Raw genomic sequence first — 15335 nt, 5'->3', positions numbered from 1 at the left:
TCTCTTGTTCTGAGTGATGTTCCACCGCTGGCTCAGAGACTAATAGTTTTAAGCTGGCCAAGGGGATAATTAGTTGAGATAAGAGATTTCTTTTTCAACTTCTGTAATATTTGCTTAGTGGGCTGTTATTAGTTTTCTGCTGGTGTCTCTTCTGCTAAAGAGGTTATGTAGTTATAGTGTTAAGTTAAGTTTTGAAAATCAGTGTTACAAGTTGTATTTATGTAACGCATCCTAGAATAACAATCAAAACAACAACAAAAAAAACAGTTTGCCGCCTGATGAATATGTCATGATGTATCAAGTCTGTATACAACCTTTACATGATTTTGTTTTTAGCTGAATCGCACAGACTAGACTGAAAGCATGTGCATAAAATATTAACGCACTGCCCTGTTGTGAGTCGATGCTTACATTTAATTTCACTTCTGAACATGCTATTGAAAAATTAATCTCCCTTTTCTTGCAGCATGCTCCCAGAGTGAGTGCTTCAGGCATAGGGTTACCCGTACTGCACGTTCCCATTTGTTTAGTGTCTGTCATTGGAGCACGGGTTTCAATTGATTTCACATCCCCAAAGTTCAATTCCTGTCGCTGGAGTGAGTGCCCTGCAACTGTTTATTGGTAATTCAGATAGCGGAGGGCAGTAGCGTAGTGGCGGATGGGACGCTATGGAATTGATTGTGCTAATGAGGTTGCCTATCTCTTGCCTGAGCTGCAAGCCTGTCCTCCAGGGATGCTCTGGCCAGACAGGCTGAAGGCTACAGCATGAGATCATAGTCTGGGTGTGGCCGGTCTGTAAAGATGGAGAGGACAAGGTTCTCTTTGTGTGTGGCTGAATGTGTCAGTTTATTATTTACTAGACTACACTAATGACAGTTATACATGTCTATAGTCCCTTAAATTTGAAAATGTATTGCCAAACAGGTGAATATTACCTTGTAGAAGAAGAAGAATGACTTTATTTGTCACTAACAGCCTGAAACGGAGCATAATGCAGCCCAGATTTGTGGTTCTGCCACTGGTAACAAATGAAATAGCAAGAAAAGAGCATTTTTTATGATATACACATAATTATAGGTGCAAGGCTAATAAGCATATGTCTAGAAAGAAATGAGACACCATCTCTCTTATAAATATACCAGCTGGGCACAGCACATCAAGGCATAATTCTTTATCCACACTTATTTTGCCTTTAATGGAAAAATGTTTAATGCTGTCTCTGCTGCTATTACAGGGACATTTGGTTTTCTTTCAGGGCTGTAAAAAATCTTCAGGGGAAAATCAGCTGCTGCAACTAAAAATTATTTTAACATCATGTGTTTTGTCTGGCAGACAATCCACACTCAAATTCATACATACAAAACAAGCAAATGCTGCACATTTTGGAGCCCGAGATAGTTTAAAAATAACTAAAATGATTTAAGCAATTATCAAAATAGTCTTAGAAAGTTATGTCACATTTCCGCAATAAAATGTCTAAAAACTAGACTTGTGTTATATGTTTTTTTGAGTTGTGTCCAACTCAGAGAAATATGTAATTTTATTCAGTATTTATTCAGTAAAGCTACGTTTCATTTGGTCACTTGTCAGTGGCATCCAATTTACTGCTCTAGTTGTCTAACTTCTAGGAAAACACAGGAAACACCAGACGTTTGTGAACTAGCTAGCTAGCCATTCTATTGTTTACTGTGATTTGCTCAGTCATGATAGAGCACAATTATTCATTTCTGTTTGCTGTGCGTTCTGTTCGACAATCAAGACAGCAACTCCCATAATCTTTTATTATTATTTTGACTGAGAAACCACTACGGACAAAATTTACATACTGTGCGTTTTATCTTCTGCCATTAACTAATCAGCAAATTAACTAAACATTTCAGCTGGAAAAAAGTAGGAAAATATTAAGTTTGGAAAAGTGGCTAAACTGAATAACATGAGAAAATATTATGATGTGACCAAATGTATAATAGTAGATTTTTCTCTTCATTGACCACTCTTAAGGTCACTGTCTGCCGCATCATTTACAATCTGTTTCAAACGCCCTGGACATGAAACTGTGGAAGTGAAACTTGAAGTACACTAATTACTGTATTTCACACCCTGTTCTAAGATGACACCATGGTCAGAGGTATAAGATTAAGACTGTCATGACTCCTCAAAGAACAGAAAATGTTTTCATTTTGTCCAGTGGCTCTGATATCTGTTCCCATGGCCACAAAGATAAAAACACAAGATATTTCAAATTGGTTTCAGTGATACAAGATAACAACCAAGTGGGTGTGTGGAGCCGGTGTGTGGAGCCAGTGCGCCAGCCTGGCAGGGTTAGTCTTTCTCTGAAATGGCACATAGGCACATTTTATCAGGTTGTCACCAAAGGAATGGGCAGCCGGTTAAATCAAGAGAGCAGGTTAGAGTCTCATGAGGTCCACCAGCTTTAATTTTGTCTCGAGAAGAAAACACAACATTGATTTGGGTCAATCTGCAAAGCAAACCAATTGATGTGAAAGTTTTGCCTGTGTCTGTGACGATGTGTTTCTTCAACTCCCGTTTGATTCCGTTTGCTGAGTGTGTGATCGATGGCGAGGAAGTGAGCAAAAAAAAAAAAAGCCATTTTATAGATGTACTCAGCTTGGATCAGAATGGGTGGTGATGGTGGGGGTTTTAACAGCCCACAGAGCCTCTTAACAAGTGCCCCATCTGTAGCCATTGCACGTAGTGAAGCATTAGATTAGCACTTTATTTTCTCCATCCTGCTCTGCCTCCCTCAACCCTCTGTGAGAGTTGGGACTGGAGCAGGACCTCCGCACAGCTGCTGCACACACAATCAACCCAGAAACCTACAGGGAGACTTCTTTTTATCAATACTTTGACAACTGCGTATCTTATCGAATCAAATGGCATGCAATGGCTAATGAGTTATAGGTTAAATGTTAATGTATCCAGGCAGCTTTTTTTGATTTGATTCAAATTAAGTACCTGCAGGTGTTTGATTATTCTTTCCCAGCTTCTTACAATGAAAAAAAGAAACAACTGTATTTATATTTTAGTATTTTATACTGTGTTATATGACATAGAGCTGAAACAACTAGTCAGTTAAGTGAGTCAATTAGTCAATCGACAGAAAACAGCTTTAAAAAAAAAAAAATCCGCAATCAGCAACTAATTTAATAAAGGATTAATCATTTTGATTGCTCTCAATTAAAAATACCTAACGTTCTTCTCGAATGGTAGGATTTTCTATCTATGTTAATGTACTGAATATCTGAGGAACGTGCCTAAATTTTTTATCAATCATTAACAATGATAGGGAAGCAACTAATGAAAAAATGATCTAAGTTGAATTTTAGAGAAATAATAATTTCTAATCCAGAAAATAATCTGCAGATTAATCAATAAATACATTGTTAGTTGCAGCCCTGTAATAGCTCTATTTCTCAAAATTACAATTTTGGTTTCTATGCCTGAAATATGCGATAGAAATCTGTATTGGAAAGATTGCTCTATTGATTAACATGATTAAATCTGGACACATCTAGACTAGACTAATCCATGCACAATCCTAGGAGGAAAGCCTCCTATGGACTGAAAGATTTATGCAAACTCATAAGTTTATGGCAAGCCACACTATGTGGTCCACATTTTCCTCCTCTTGTCTTATCACTATAGCATTTCAGATGGATCACATGCTGATGACTTTTTCTTGTATATTGACTTATGTGGTAGCCTGTGACTCAGTAGGGGTGATCATCCTGCAGTCTACAAACGTCAAACTTGATATTGTACCCACATTTATTAGATCACACACAGTGTGGCTTGCAATAAACCTATATGACTGCTGAAATCTTTCAGTTTGAGCAGGAGGCTTTAATGATATGGTTGCTCTAGATGTGTCTAGATTTAATCATTTTAATCAATACTTCAATCCAAGACAGATTTCTTACACATATTTAAAGCATAGAAAACAGATGGTATAGGAAACCTTGTGTCCACACACTATGGAGACTCAAATCATTCAAATAATTTTGTGAATATGGGTTTATCCTCAAAGCCTCCTTGTACCTGAAAGGCTGAAGCTAGACCAGAAGCCAGCAGGTTGGCAGCTCAGGACACATGGCCTGGCTGGTCTCTCTGTGGTTATGTAATGTATATCTGCAAAATGTTGTCATTATTATTACACAATCATTGGATTTAGCAGGGTGATATATAGGTCAAAGGCCTGCGGGAATGCAAGGCTTACGTCAGAAAGCGAGCGCTCAAGCACTTGCCCGCCTGTATTTTCTCAAAATCAACCTCTGTATCAGCTGCTCAGCTCAGATACAGATCGGACTAATGCATAAACACAGAGGTTGTCTTTTTTTGTTCGCTGATGTAAGGCTCTTTGTGATGCACTCTGCAGTTACATCTGGTGCCAGCACAGCTTCTTTATTTAATTAAAGCTCGCAATATGGCCGATATTAGTCAATCTTTCTGAAGTGGTCACCATTTGGACGGTATTCAGCACTTAACATGCCGATCGCGTCGAGCAGAATTGGACAGAAATTTGATAAGAAAACTAATTCTGACTAGTCATGAGCCAAGTCTTTGAACCTCGGCTGCTCCCCCAGTGTGAACACAATGACTCCCTATCAGCCTGTCTTTGTGCATTTTGATTTTCTCTGTCATGCTTCCACCTTGAAGCAAACTGAATATTAGAGAAATAGTGTTGCTTATAATTGTTTTTTTTTATAAAGAATATAGCCTAAATGCCACGGGTGTCTTCAGAGTATGCCTTATTATTTCTCTTGTGACATTTCTCTTGGGATGGTCACATTCCTCTTTGTTGTGTGGATAATATGTTTAATTAGGGAGAGTTTTAAAATGTATTCCTCTCAGTCATAAAGAATGTATGAGACCCTGGCCTCTTTCTCATTAATAAAACATAGTGAGTATGTAGATCAGAGGGGTGATGTGGTATTTTTGACTATGTGACAATGTTGCTGTGTGTTATGCTCTATTTTCAAAAGGCAGAAGTTGTTACTTCTGGCTGTGGGCACCAACTTGGCTCTGTGAGTATGCCACTTGAGGCAGGTTTTTAATAGCTTTTATACTGATGTGTAGCAGAGAGACAAGTCTGAACATGAGGGCAGTAACCAGTTTGATTTTGTTCACATGACTAACAGGGTTGACTCAAAGGTTTGCGATGAAAGTGGCTGTGTTGAGAGCTTCTGTGTGACCAAGCGATCATTGAAAAAGCTGGTTGAACAGCTGTAATAAAACCCAAGTTCCTTCCCCATCAAGTGAAAGCCCTACATACCCACTTAGCAGTCTGTTAGCAGTTAGCTTCTGCTTTGCATCTGAGTGGTTTGCTGCTCACCGGACTGTTATTGCTCCTGCCCACAGTGCTGAGACAGAGCTGCACAGACGCCAACATCACAATGAATGATGTCATGACAAAACTGACAGCTGAGCCGGAACAACGGGCTTCATTTTTGGCGAGCTGGAGTTTGTTGACAGGCTGCCCAGAGAGTGAAGGGATTTTGTGCTGCACTTACTGCTGATCTCGCCATAGAAAGGGGATGAAGCTCTTTGGCTGTTTTCCCATTGTTGGAATACAAGCACAGCTCGGCGGGTTACTCCTCACACTACCAGGGGACGTCTCCTTTTTTTTTGCGAAGTTTGACATTTTCCTCTTAAGAATCCTCCCTGATTTTCAGGCAGTGTAGACTCTAAAGTAGGATGCTGCTGAGTCTTGTGTAACTGTAGGCCCCATATGGCTCTTTAGTTAATGGGTCAACTGTCATCTCAATCCTACACACAATCTGTCCCTCCATAATACCAGGATTATTTACATATCATTGATTTGATGCTATAGGAAAAATCTTCAGTTTTTAGGTGGTCAGCCTACATTTGTATCAAAATTTACTGAAAAATATTCAGATTTGTGATAAGAATGTGATCAGATTAAACAGGCATGCAGCAGCATTTGTACAGGAACAAGTAGAACAAAGTAGGCAGACTTTAATCCAGACTTTATGTTTGGTTGGAGCCTCTCTTGAGGATGAGTTTAGAGCCAGGCACAGTGTTGGCATGGAGTTAAAATTAGTTTCTTGGGCTTTTATTTGTCTTTTTAATGGCGCTGTGAGCATGAATTAAATGTGTATGTCACCATAGCAACATCAAAGTTGATGACAAGAAGCAGCATGGGAAATGTGGGATGTTAGGTTCGTCTCAACTCATCAGTCCAGTGAGGACATATTAAAACTTTTTGTTCTTACGCATACGTGTCAAACAGACATAATTTTTCTGTCCTCTGTGTCCTAACATTTTGTGTTCATGTGTTGTGAATGTGTAGCATCAGGACATCAGAAAGAAAAATGAGGGGAGGCATTAGAGCTTATTCCCCCATTGATGTTTGTTCTTTAATAAAGGTCATTTTTGCGAAATATTACAACACCTCCTTTGTCCATCTGTTTCTCTGCATTTATTTTTGTCTCTAGTTAAAAGAAAACTAATTTCCTGATACATACGAGCCATCTTGTTTTGATGCTTAGCTACAGAGTCTTGTTTTGCTTTGGTCAGAAATAATGAGGCTGCATTTATCATTTCATCATCTCACTTTTTGTTGTCTGAATTAAATGTGTCAAACAAAGAGCCGCAGGCTGGAGTCAAATCCACAACCGCTGCCGAGGTATCACTCTTTGTTGATGTGCTGCACCCTCTGCCAACTTTAACAGGACATCCATTGTTGTCATTTTAAGACCATGTTATGTCACTGATGTAATGATAACATAATATCATAATGTTGCAAGTATACCCTTTCAAAGAGCAATGAGCTTTTAATTCTGAAGAATATTCAGTCAAATTGGAATGTGAAAAAATATGTCCTAAATAAATACAACCTTGAGTAACCTCAAGTAACCTTAACTTCACTTGGTCCACGGTTCCTGTTTGTGTGTGGGAGCTGTCTGAGCCCTGCCCATGGTGACAGAAGCAGCACGACCAGAAATTAAAGCAAAATATGTCTCAGCTTAGTTTTTTTTCCATTCATTTGGCTTTTATGCGCTGTGAAAAAATGTTCAGGTGCTGTGCCCAAGTCTTATAATGGTAGGAAAAACACTGTGATTTATTCTGGCATGTTGGCTCAAAAGAAAATTGTGAAATTCTTATATAAACAAACCTAATTGGTGATACTGAGATCAGCAAAAATGACTGAGATCATGTCCATATATCATACAATAAGTCAATTAATAATTAAGTAATTAGTAATTATCATGACAAATCTGATATATAGTTGCAGTCAATTCGTGTGATGGCTTAACTCTGAATGAGATTGCATGTGGACCTGCACTTATTCCAGTACATCTAGACTTTCTCTTTCCTCTTTGTGTTGTCTGTCTGCTGTCGACCTTTTGTTTGCACATATTTAATTGTGTATGTTGTTTGATGCTATTGGCTAAATTGTTTAAATAAAGTTGTTATAATTTAAGTATCTATCTGACCATCTGCCTTTCCTTCTTACAGAGTGTGCCCACCTGCTGCTAGCCCATAATGCACCAGTGAAAGTGAAGAACGCTCAGGGATGGAGCCCTCTTGCTGAGGCCATCAGCTACGGTGACCGACAAATGAGTAAGTATCCGTGACAGGCTGACTGGCACTACTTGGTAATTCACTGAAACTGACCTTTGAAACTCTGACACCACCACTATGTACTGAGACGATGCTGGTCGGTCAGCTTGTTTACTAAAAGAAATGTGGCTTCAGTGGGGTTTCAGATTGTGTTTTTTTCCCGTGTGAAAACGGCAATGGAGGAGAGTGAAGGTGCGATCAACAGATGCAAATCAACAGTTGCCTCTGCACATTCTTCCACGCTGCTGCCTCCAAGTGAGGCCACAACACTGGCCTGCCTCTTTTGTCCCTTGGAGAGTGGGGACATTCCTCAAGGCCCCCTGGCTTTTGTGCTGCAATGAAAGGCAATTCATTAGATGCTCTCCTCATAGGCCGACTATGCTCAAGCCCCTGCCTCACCCATTTTCTACCCACAATTCATAGAAGCTCAAACTTTGATTTAAAATGTTATTAATATCTTTTAAAAATAATAATTCTGTTTTGCACCTTTATTTCCATACACTATTAAATAGACGTGAACAAGAAGGTGCATTTTGTCCCCATCTTTTTAAAGCTCTTGATATGCAGGTCATGGGAACAGGAAAGCCCGAGGTTTCGTTCAGTTGGGTTGAGGTCAGTAGCAGTGGTAAGATACTAAATAAGAACATGACAAACTGAATTACAACACTATAATATTGCTACGAAACTTCAGCCAGGCTGAGACTTTTAGGGTCTACTTTTCTCAGCTGATTTTAGCACATCACAGGAACCTGGGGTTGAAACATTAAAAAAAAAAGAAAGAAAAAGGACCAAAAAAGCAGTTGTTCCAGTCTGTCCCTTGTTCTACACAATGATGCCAAAATATTACATTGAGACATTTGCAACACAGCTACAATGAAGCTAAAAGGAAGAATAATGTGCCATTTCTCATACAATTCATTCTGTCAGAATGAAAGAGTTACTTAGGACTTATTAGTGCAGCCACTTGGCACCAACACTGAGCAGTCATACAGGGAAGCAGCTTAGAGTGTCTTCATTGACTGCATCCTCTAATTAACTCTCTATTACCACTTACCTTACCAGGTTTACAAGTTTCTGTATTGACTGAAGCCTCTAAAGAACTCTGCAACACCATTTTTCTTTACGCTTGCCAGGTCTGCCGCTCATGTAGCTTGTCGCTGTGTCATGCAGCTACATGACGTACTGTGTTTTGAGTGAAGGTCACAGCTCTCACTTTTTCCCTCTCGGAAACATTTGCCTCTGCTGCAGTCTCCACTAACCATTTCTCTTACATTTTGAATGTAGCAAGTTTGTGCCTGATGTGTGAATATTGTTAAAAGACATTCTGGGAACTGCAGAAAATTCCTGACTGACATAATGTAGAAGACGAAGCAGGTTGAGGGATAACAATCCAAGAGTATCTAATAGGGGATGTCACAATTCTCCAATGGCACGATTCGATTTGCCTTCTGATTTTAAGGTCAGGATTCAGTTCGATTTAAACTTTTTTCTTTAAACCACTGGCGACTGTGCCTTTTTAAGTCTATAGGGCCTTCGTCTTGATTTAGATAATCAGATCATTGGTTTTATGCCCTGACAGCTGTCATTTACGTTTTCAAATTCTTCTTAAAAAGATTAGAGCCAAATTCTCTGACTGTTTTTCAAGTGTAAATATTTTCTTATTTCTTTGGTTCTTAATGACGGTAAACTGAACAGAACAAGACATCTGAGGACCAAACAACTAATTGATTAATAGAGAAAATGATCAAGAGATTAATCAATAATGAAAATAATCATTAGATGCAGCGCTACTTCATAATAAAAAAACCTAATGTAATCTGGTGTCATATGCTTATCTTACAATGCAAGAGTATGTAAGGGTTAACATGAGCGTCAAAGTTCATTGTTCACCCTGCATTTTAACAGTGTCTGCCAATTGTGTTCTTGTCAAAAAGCAGAAGTAATTGTTTTCATTGTCATAGCAACTGTGGTTCTGGACACCATTAGACACAGGCAGGTGAGAGACCAAACTAAGTGTGACTCAAAGACCTTTATGTGATGGGGATCTGCAAAAGAGCAAATCTATCTGGACTATACCTGCTTCTCCTGGATCTGGGCCAGGGAGAGCAGTTTGTAGTCCAGAGCTTAGTGTCTGGGCCTGTATCTGTCTGCTGATTCAGGAGATCATTAGACAGGTGTAGTCTCGACCTGCTGGCAAACAGATACAGTAGGTCAGTCTGCTGATCACCTGAATCATCTGAAAAGAAGGGACTGCAGCTTCTGTTCCACTGAAGCAAAAACTCTTCAGCTGTTGTTGTTTACCCCTCTTTACCTATTTGTGTGTTTTAATGTCGCTCCAATGTACAGGGCAAGGCCTCTGTTGTGACAGCACTGCTCCAAATGGCTGAGTCTGCACACTGTAAAACAATCACACTCGGCCCCACTGTACATTAACGTTCACCTGGCTGACATGGTGACATTAAAGGAGAAAGGCGCTGAAGGAAACTGTGACTGTTTTCCCTATTCAGCGTAATAAATGTTGAGTCCTTTACAGGGCTGAGCGTGGCAGAGCCCTGCCCAGCAGTTTTTCCAGTATGAGCTGAGTCAGCATCAGTCAGGAGTCAGTGAGGGAAGTAGAGGAGCTTTGATTGTTTGATTTACAGTAGGGCAAATGTCCTGGCACTGAAAACTGGCATGTGATTTTGATTTCGTTATAGAGGTCTGCAGTTCTCCATTGGCATTGTCAGATAAACCAGCAATTTTTCTTGAATGAGATCAATTAAGTCTGCACTCTCACTGTCTTATTTTTAGCCAATGTTTGTGACTAATTTCCATTGATGTCAGTCAACATTTGTTGCTGATTTGATGTATTTGTCACTTGAGTTTTTACCACTTATGCTTTCCATTTGAACAAGGAGGCAAAATGTGGCTCAGAAATAGATTTTGTCATGTGTTTTTGTTCAGTAAGAGCTATTTCAGTCCTCAGTTGCTTTCCACTCGCACAGCTGTGTTGTCAGCCTCAGGAGCTTGTTTAAAAGGCTGCCACAGTCACTTTGGTGTTTATTATTTTTATTATTATACAGGGAACTGCTGGCTTGTGTTCATTGCTTCTTGCCTTATTCTAAACTTAAAGCACAGCGGAACATAACTTACAAGAAGTGATAAAGTTAGATGAAATTTGTCATATTGTTATGCTGTGATATCAAAGCAATTGATGTGTCTCACTGACATGTTTAACTTGTTTACTGAACATAGTAATTGTACTGAAAGGCTTTACTTGTTCTTGGCTAACCATCAGTGTTTGGTCTGTTGTTCAAGGAGTTGTCCCTTCAAAGATCATGAGGAAGCATGGCTGTGATATAATTTTCTAAATTTTATTTCTTTATTTGTTTTCTTCTGGAAAAGCATTGCGGTTAGGCCAGGTTGGACGTTATTCTGTGAGAAATTAACACCACCCACCGGCCAAGGTTTGATTTTGTTTATGTCTAATCAGTTTGTCTACTTGTTGCCAGTCAGCTAGCTAGTAAACAGTCAACATTTAACACTTTACATCAATGGCTCCCACACTAAGCTGAGGGCCCTGCAGGGGGCTGCAGAGCCACTGCAGGAGGATGTGGATGACCAGAGGAGAAATACAGAGAGAAACAAAGTTAAATGAATGCGATTTTTGTGAGGGAAATGAACATACAGTTATTTGCTGATGCTATTATGCTAATTTTTATTTCAGTAAAATTAAACTTTAATCATTTTTGATCAGTTGCTTCCCTAATTATTTTTATTAGTCACATTAACATAAGTTCTACACCATTTGACTGAATGTATTGCATTAATGCACATTTTTTGACTACTATTTTGCACATTTAAAATATTCTTATACTTTATCCTGTGAACTTTTTGAACTTTGGTGAATACTTTGCAGATTTCTGGCTGTTTCAGCTCTTTCATTTAACATAGTTTTATGAGAAATTTTCCTTATTTTATTGTCAAATTTCTATTTATGCTTCTTGACTTGCAGCACTTGTTTTTATCTTTCTTCATATTTTTCTACTTACTATGTTTATTGCTATGCACCAAAACACAGAGTCAAATTCCTTGCGTATGTAAATCTACTTGGCAATAAACCTGATTCTGAACATTTTGAATTACAGTATTGTAAATACACTGTATTTTGGTGCCTTAATTCTTCAATGAAATACTGTAGGTTTCATAGCAATGTGAAGCCATATTCCATCTGAAACATGTCTAATAAAATAATCTCATAACACAACATTAAAGCAAAAATGATGACATGATCCTCCATGCTAAAGCCTAACTAAATTCTTTTCTTCCCCACTACATTTATGCGTACTTTTTGAAAGCAGCTTTAAATCAAACATTAAGAGCTCTCCATCTTGCTTGTCTTATCTTCAGTTAATGTGACCGTTTTGAGTCTTTTTAAAGGTCTTGTAAAATTAATTGACCATGCCTCACTAAGTTTAAATGTATTCAGATGGGCCTGTTTGTTGCTGTCTGTACTGCTCTGCTCTGTTCTATCACACAGTGACTCCACAGCCTACCTGTGTCAATATTGGCTGTTCTCAGATTCTTGGAGAGATGCCAGCAGCACTTGTCCAGTTGGATCTGAAGCCTAATTGTTAAACAGTGGCGGTTTATGGTGATGTAAATGCAAACATGTTCTGACTCTGTCTCTTTTCATTAATGTGCAGAGGTGAAATTACTGAGATCACTCACCTAATTAATGCCAGGAAAGTGCCCTAATCAGTATCTGGGTGAATTAGCGCCAGCATGGAGAGTCAGTTCGGGTTAGCGTTAAAGCGGTCGGCTTTGGTTTCTCGGCCTGTGTTGGCTGGGTGGTCCGTGGCCAGATGGTGAGATTGTACTCCTTTCCTCGTCCCGCTGAGAGGCGGCGAGGATCAGGAGGAGCCCCATCCAGAGCTTGTCCACACTCATTAGGCAGCCGGGCCACATAGACACCCTCGTCCTGTATTTGTGTCAGTGTCAATTGGCACGTGTGTCGTCATGTGTATCTGTGTGTGTGTGTGCATGCGTGCCTGTGCTCTCATTTGGCCTTGTTTTAGTATTGAGCCCTCCACCCCTTCTGTGCTGCCTCACAGGGAGCACCAGAAAGACAATATGAACAACATGTTTGTGTATGTTGACTCACCACGTGGAGCGCAGGAGCTAGTTAGGCCAATGATATGCCTCGTGCCAAATATTCCAATATTTTTTTCTTCTTTGTACTTTATTTTTGTAATTTTCTTATAGTGAACAACAAAATTACAAAAGAACTGTACAGACAAGTCACCTGAGGCAATACAACACATCTCATGTGTTATTAGTAAGGTTGTAAGAAAATATTGAATACTTAAGTATCCCAATTTGAATTGGGTAGTATATCAATATTATATTGATATTGTGATGTAAGACTTGATACTGTCTGAGATTTTGGCTATCAGCACATCGTAATTTGGCATAGTTTTTGTCTTTTCGTGATTGGCTGCATTACAGTAAAGTGATGTAATTTTTAACTTACCATGTTCTAGCCTTTTATTATTTGCCTTTACCTACTAGATTATTTGCCTTTGAGCCATTTCTTAGTTACCACTTTTTTGCTAGCTAAGTGATACATTCAGAAGTTATTTACTCTGAGCATTAAATTCAGTTACCCAAATATATAGTGGCAAACCTATAATCCAACTATCCACTATTACTTTTAGTCCCATTAAAATGTAGGGCAGTCTGGGTGTCACAAGCCAAAGTTTCTTCTTTTTTTTTTTTTTTGCTTTAGTTTCCATTAGTTCATAAGTGGCACAGTTGTGTCTTCGTTTTATCCCCTCCTGGCTTCATCAAAGCACCACAATCATGTCAGTGAGAAACTGATGCTCCCACTCCTCTTATAAACAGAAAAACATCCAAATAAGTACTTGCTAGGTGGGTGAGGATCCTTTTTTCCTTAAGCCCGTTTTCTTTTGCATAAACAAGCAGGTCTCCTGCAGCCAATGGGCTAAAGAGCTGTGAATGCTCGTTAATCTGACCCGCCGTGGTTAAAAGTCTCCTGTGAGTATGTCTCTCCCCCAGGTCATTAAGAAGGTTAAAGGCACAGCTCATTAGAAGGCAGCTTCATATCTGCCAGGCTTGTTGCCTTTGAACTTCCTGGAACGTTTTGATCCCTTCAGGCTGTGTGCAGGGATTGGTGCGATGCTACTGGGAGTGTCCCATCTGGCCCCAGGAAGTCAGCATATCTCTCAACCAAAAGCCATCGTTACTGTAAACTGAATGATCGTTGCCTTCAGCATGACTCATTTTGACAGGATTTGCATAGTAAGTTTGTTCCTAAGACAGCGATGGTGCCTTACAGTACATTCATACAGGAAATTAGCAGCTTTACAAAAAGCGTCATTTTGCTGGTTTACAGCTAACTCAGCCTCTTACTTTGTTTGTGTTATTATGTGGCTTTGGTAAATCTGAACTAACCCTTTAAAGCATGAAAGTCACACAGTAAGACAAACAGATTAACCCACTAAGGCAGCATAAGACCAGCAACTCCTGTGTTCTGCTAGGTAAATGATTGTTTTTCCTTATGGAGTTTGGTCGGTTTGGAGAGCCAGTCCTCTGCAGCTGCAGGCCGGTTCGATTCCAGCCTGCAGTCCGTTTGCTGCGTGTCATCCCCTCTCTCTCTACCCCCTTTCCTGTCATATCTTCAACTGTCCTATCTCAATAAAGGCAAAAAAGAAAAACAACAACAAAAAAAAACAAACAAACCTTGTACAGCCCCAAATCAAATAACCCAAACTATCCCTTTAAAATCACTGAGATGCTCCCACAGAAGGCAGATGCTCTCAAAAAAGATCCTGATGGAAAAGAGCAGTTCACTAAAAATGAGAGTGGTTCACTGTTCAAAAAAGCTCCCATGTTTTAAAAATTCGTATTTTTCTTCTGCCAACTAATCGTGGCTTTCATTCCATGCAGAGAAGTTTTGCCAAGACAAGAGCAACATGGTGCAGAAATTAGTTTTTGAATATAGTGAATAAATGTTGTTCTTCTTGGAGAATGTTATGTGGTGGGATCAGATTCAGCAAAGCAAAAGGTTATCCGAAAAATATCACAGCCCTTATGGGAACAAATAACATTTCTCCAGTAAACTTCTTAACATTTTTGTGTGGAAAAAGAGACCACAGTGTTGATGGTTTTGGTCTGACTAGTGCTTCTCTTCATCTCTCTTTTTGTTGTGTTATTTATATTTTTGTAGTCTGTATTTAGTATTGTCTTTGGTGTACCTCTGTACTATTGTTGGTTATTATTAAATTATTATATATATATATATTTTTTTTTTAATATGATTATTATTAAAGCTGATTGCAGCTGTGTGTAGCAGTGTTGCCCAAGCCAAATAAAATATCTCTCTTTGTTCCTCTGTGTGTTTCAGTCACAGCGCTGCTGAGGAAGCTGAAGCAACAGTCCAGGGAGAGTGTAGAGGACAAGAGGCCCAAGCTGCTGAAAGCCCTGAAAGAAGTAAGCACTCAGTTTTTGTTTCTGTTCCCTCTAATAGTGCTGCTCCTCATGTCTTGATGCTGTTTCTTTTTACTGCTCACCAGATTGTCTGACTTCTCATTTTGCTCCCATTTTGTGGTCCCTTTTTATCCCTTTTCTCTTCTTCATTCTCCATCTCTTCCTCCTATCTTCTCCTCTGGCTGCATAAAAATACACATCCACATGTACACCGACATCCTCCCAGACGTCAGTTAAGTTTG

At 39.3% G+C, this 15335-nt stretch overlaps 1 protein-coding gene across 1 annotated transcript in view; it reads left to right on the top strand.

Annotated features, from left to right (window-relative positions):
• The window catches only part of ankrd13c (ankyrin repeat domain 13C), a 35778-nt gene that overhangs the window by 4714 nt on the left and 15729 nt on the right, over positions 1-15335 (top strand). The window contains exons 3-4 of the mRNA XM_084723306.1: positions 7501-7605; positions 15011-15096. Coding sequence (XP_084579432.1) covers positions 7501-7605; positions 15011-15096 — 191 coding nt within the window. The remainder of the gene's footprint in view (positions 1-7500; positions 7606-15010; positions 15097-15335) is intronic.

Source organism: Lutjanus erythropterus, chromosome 7 (assembly GCF_056507025.1).
Source record: "Lutjanus erythropterus isolate fLutEry1 chromosome 7, fLutEry1.hap2, whole genome shotgun sequence".
Lineage (NCBI taxonomy): Eukaryota > Metazoa > Chordata > Actinopteri > Lutjaniformes > Lutjanidae > Lutjanus > Lutjanus erythropterus.
The sequence above is the reverse complement of the archived record's forward strand: the minus strand, read 5'-3'. Positions and strand labels throughout refer to the sequence as shown.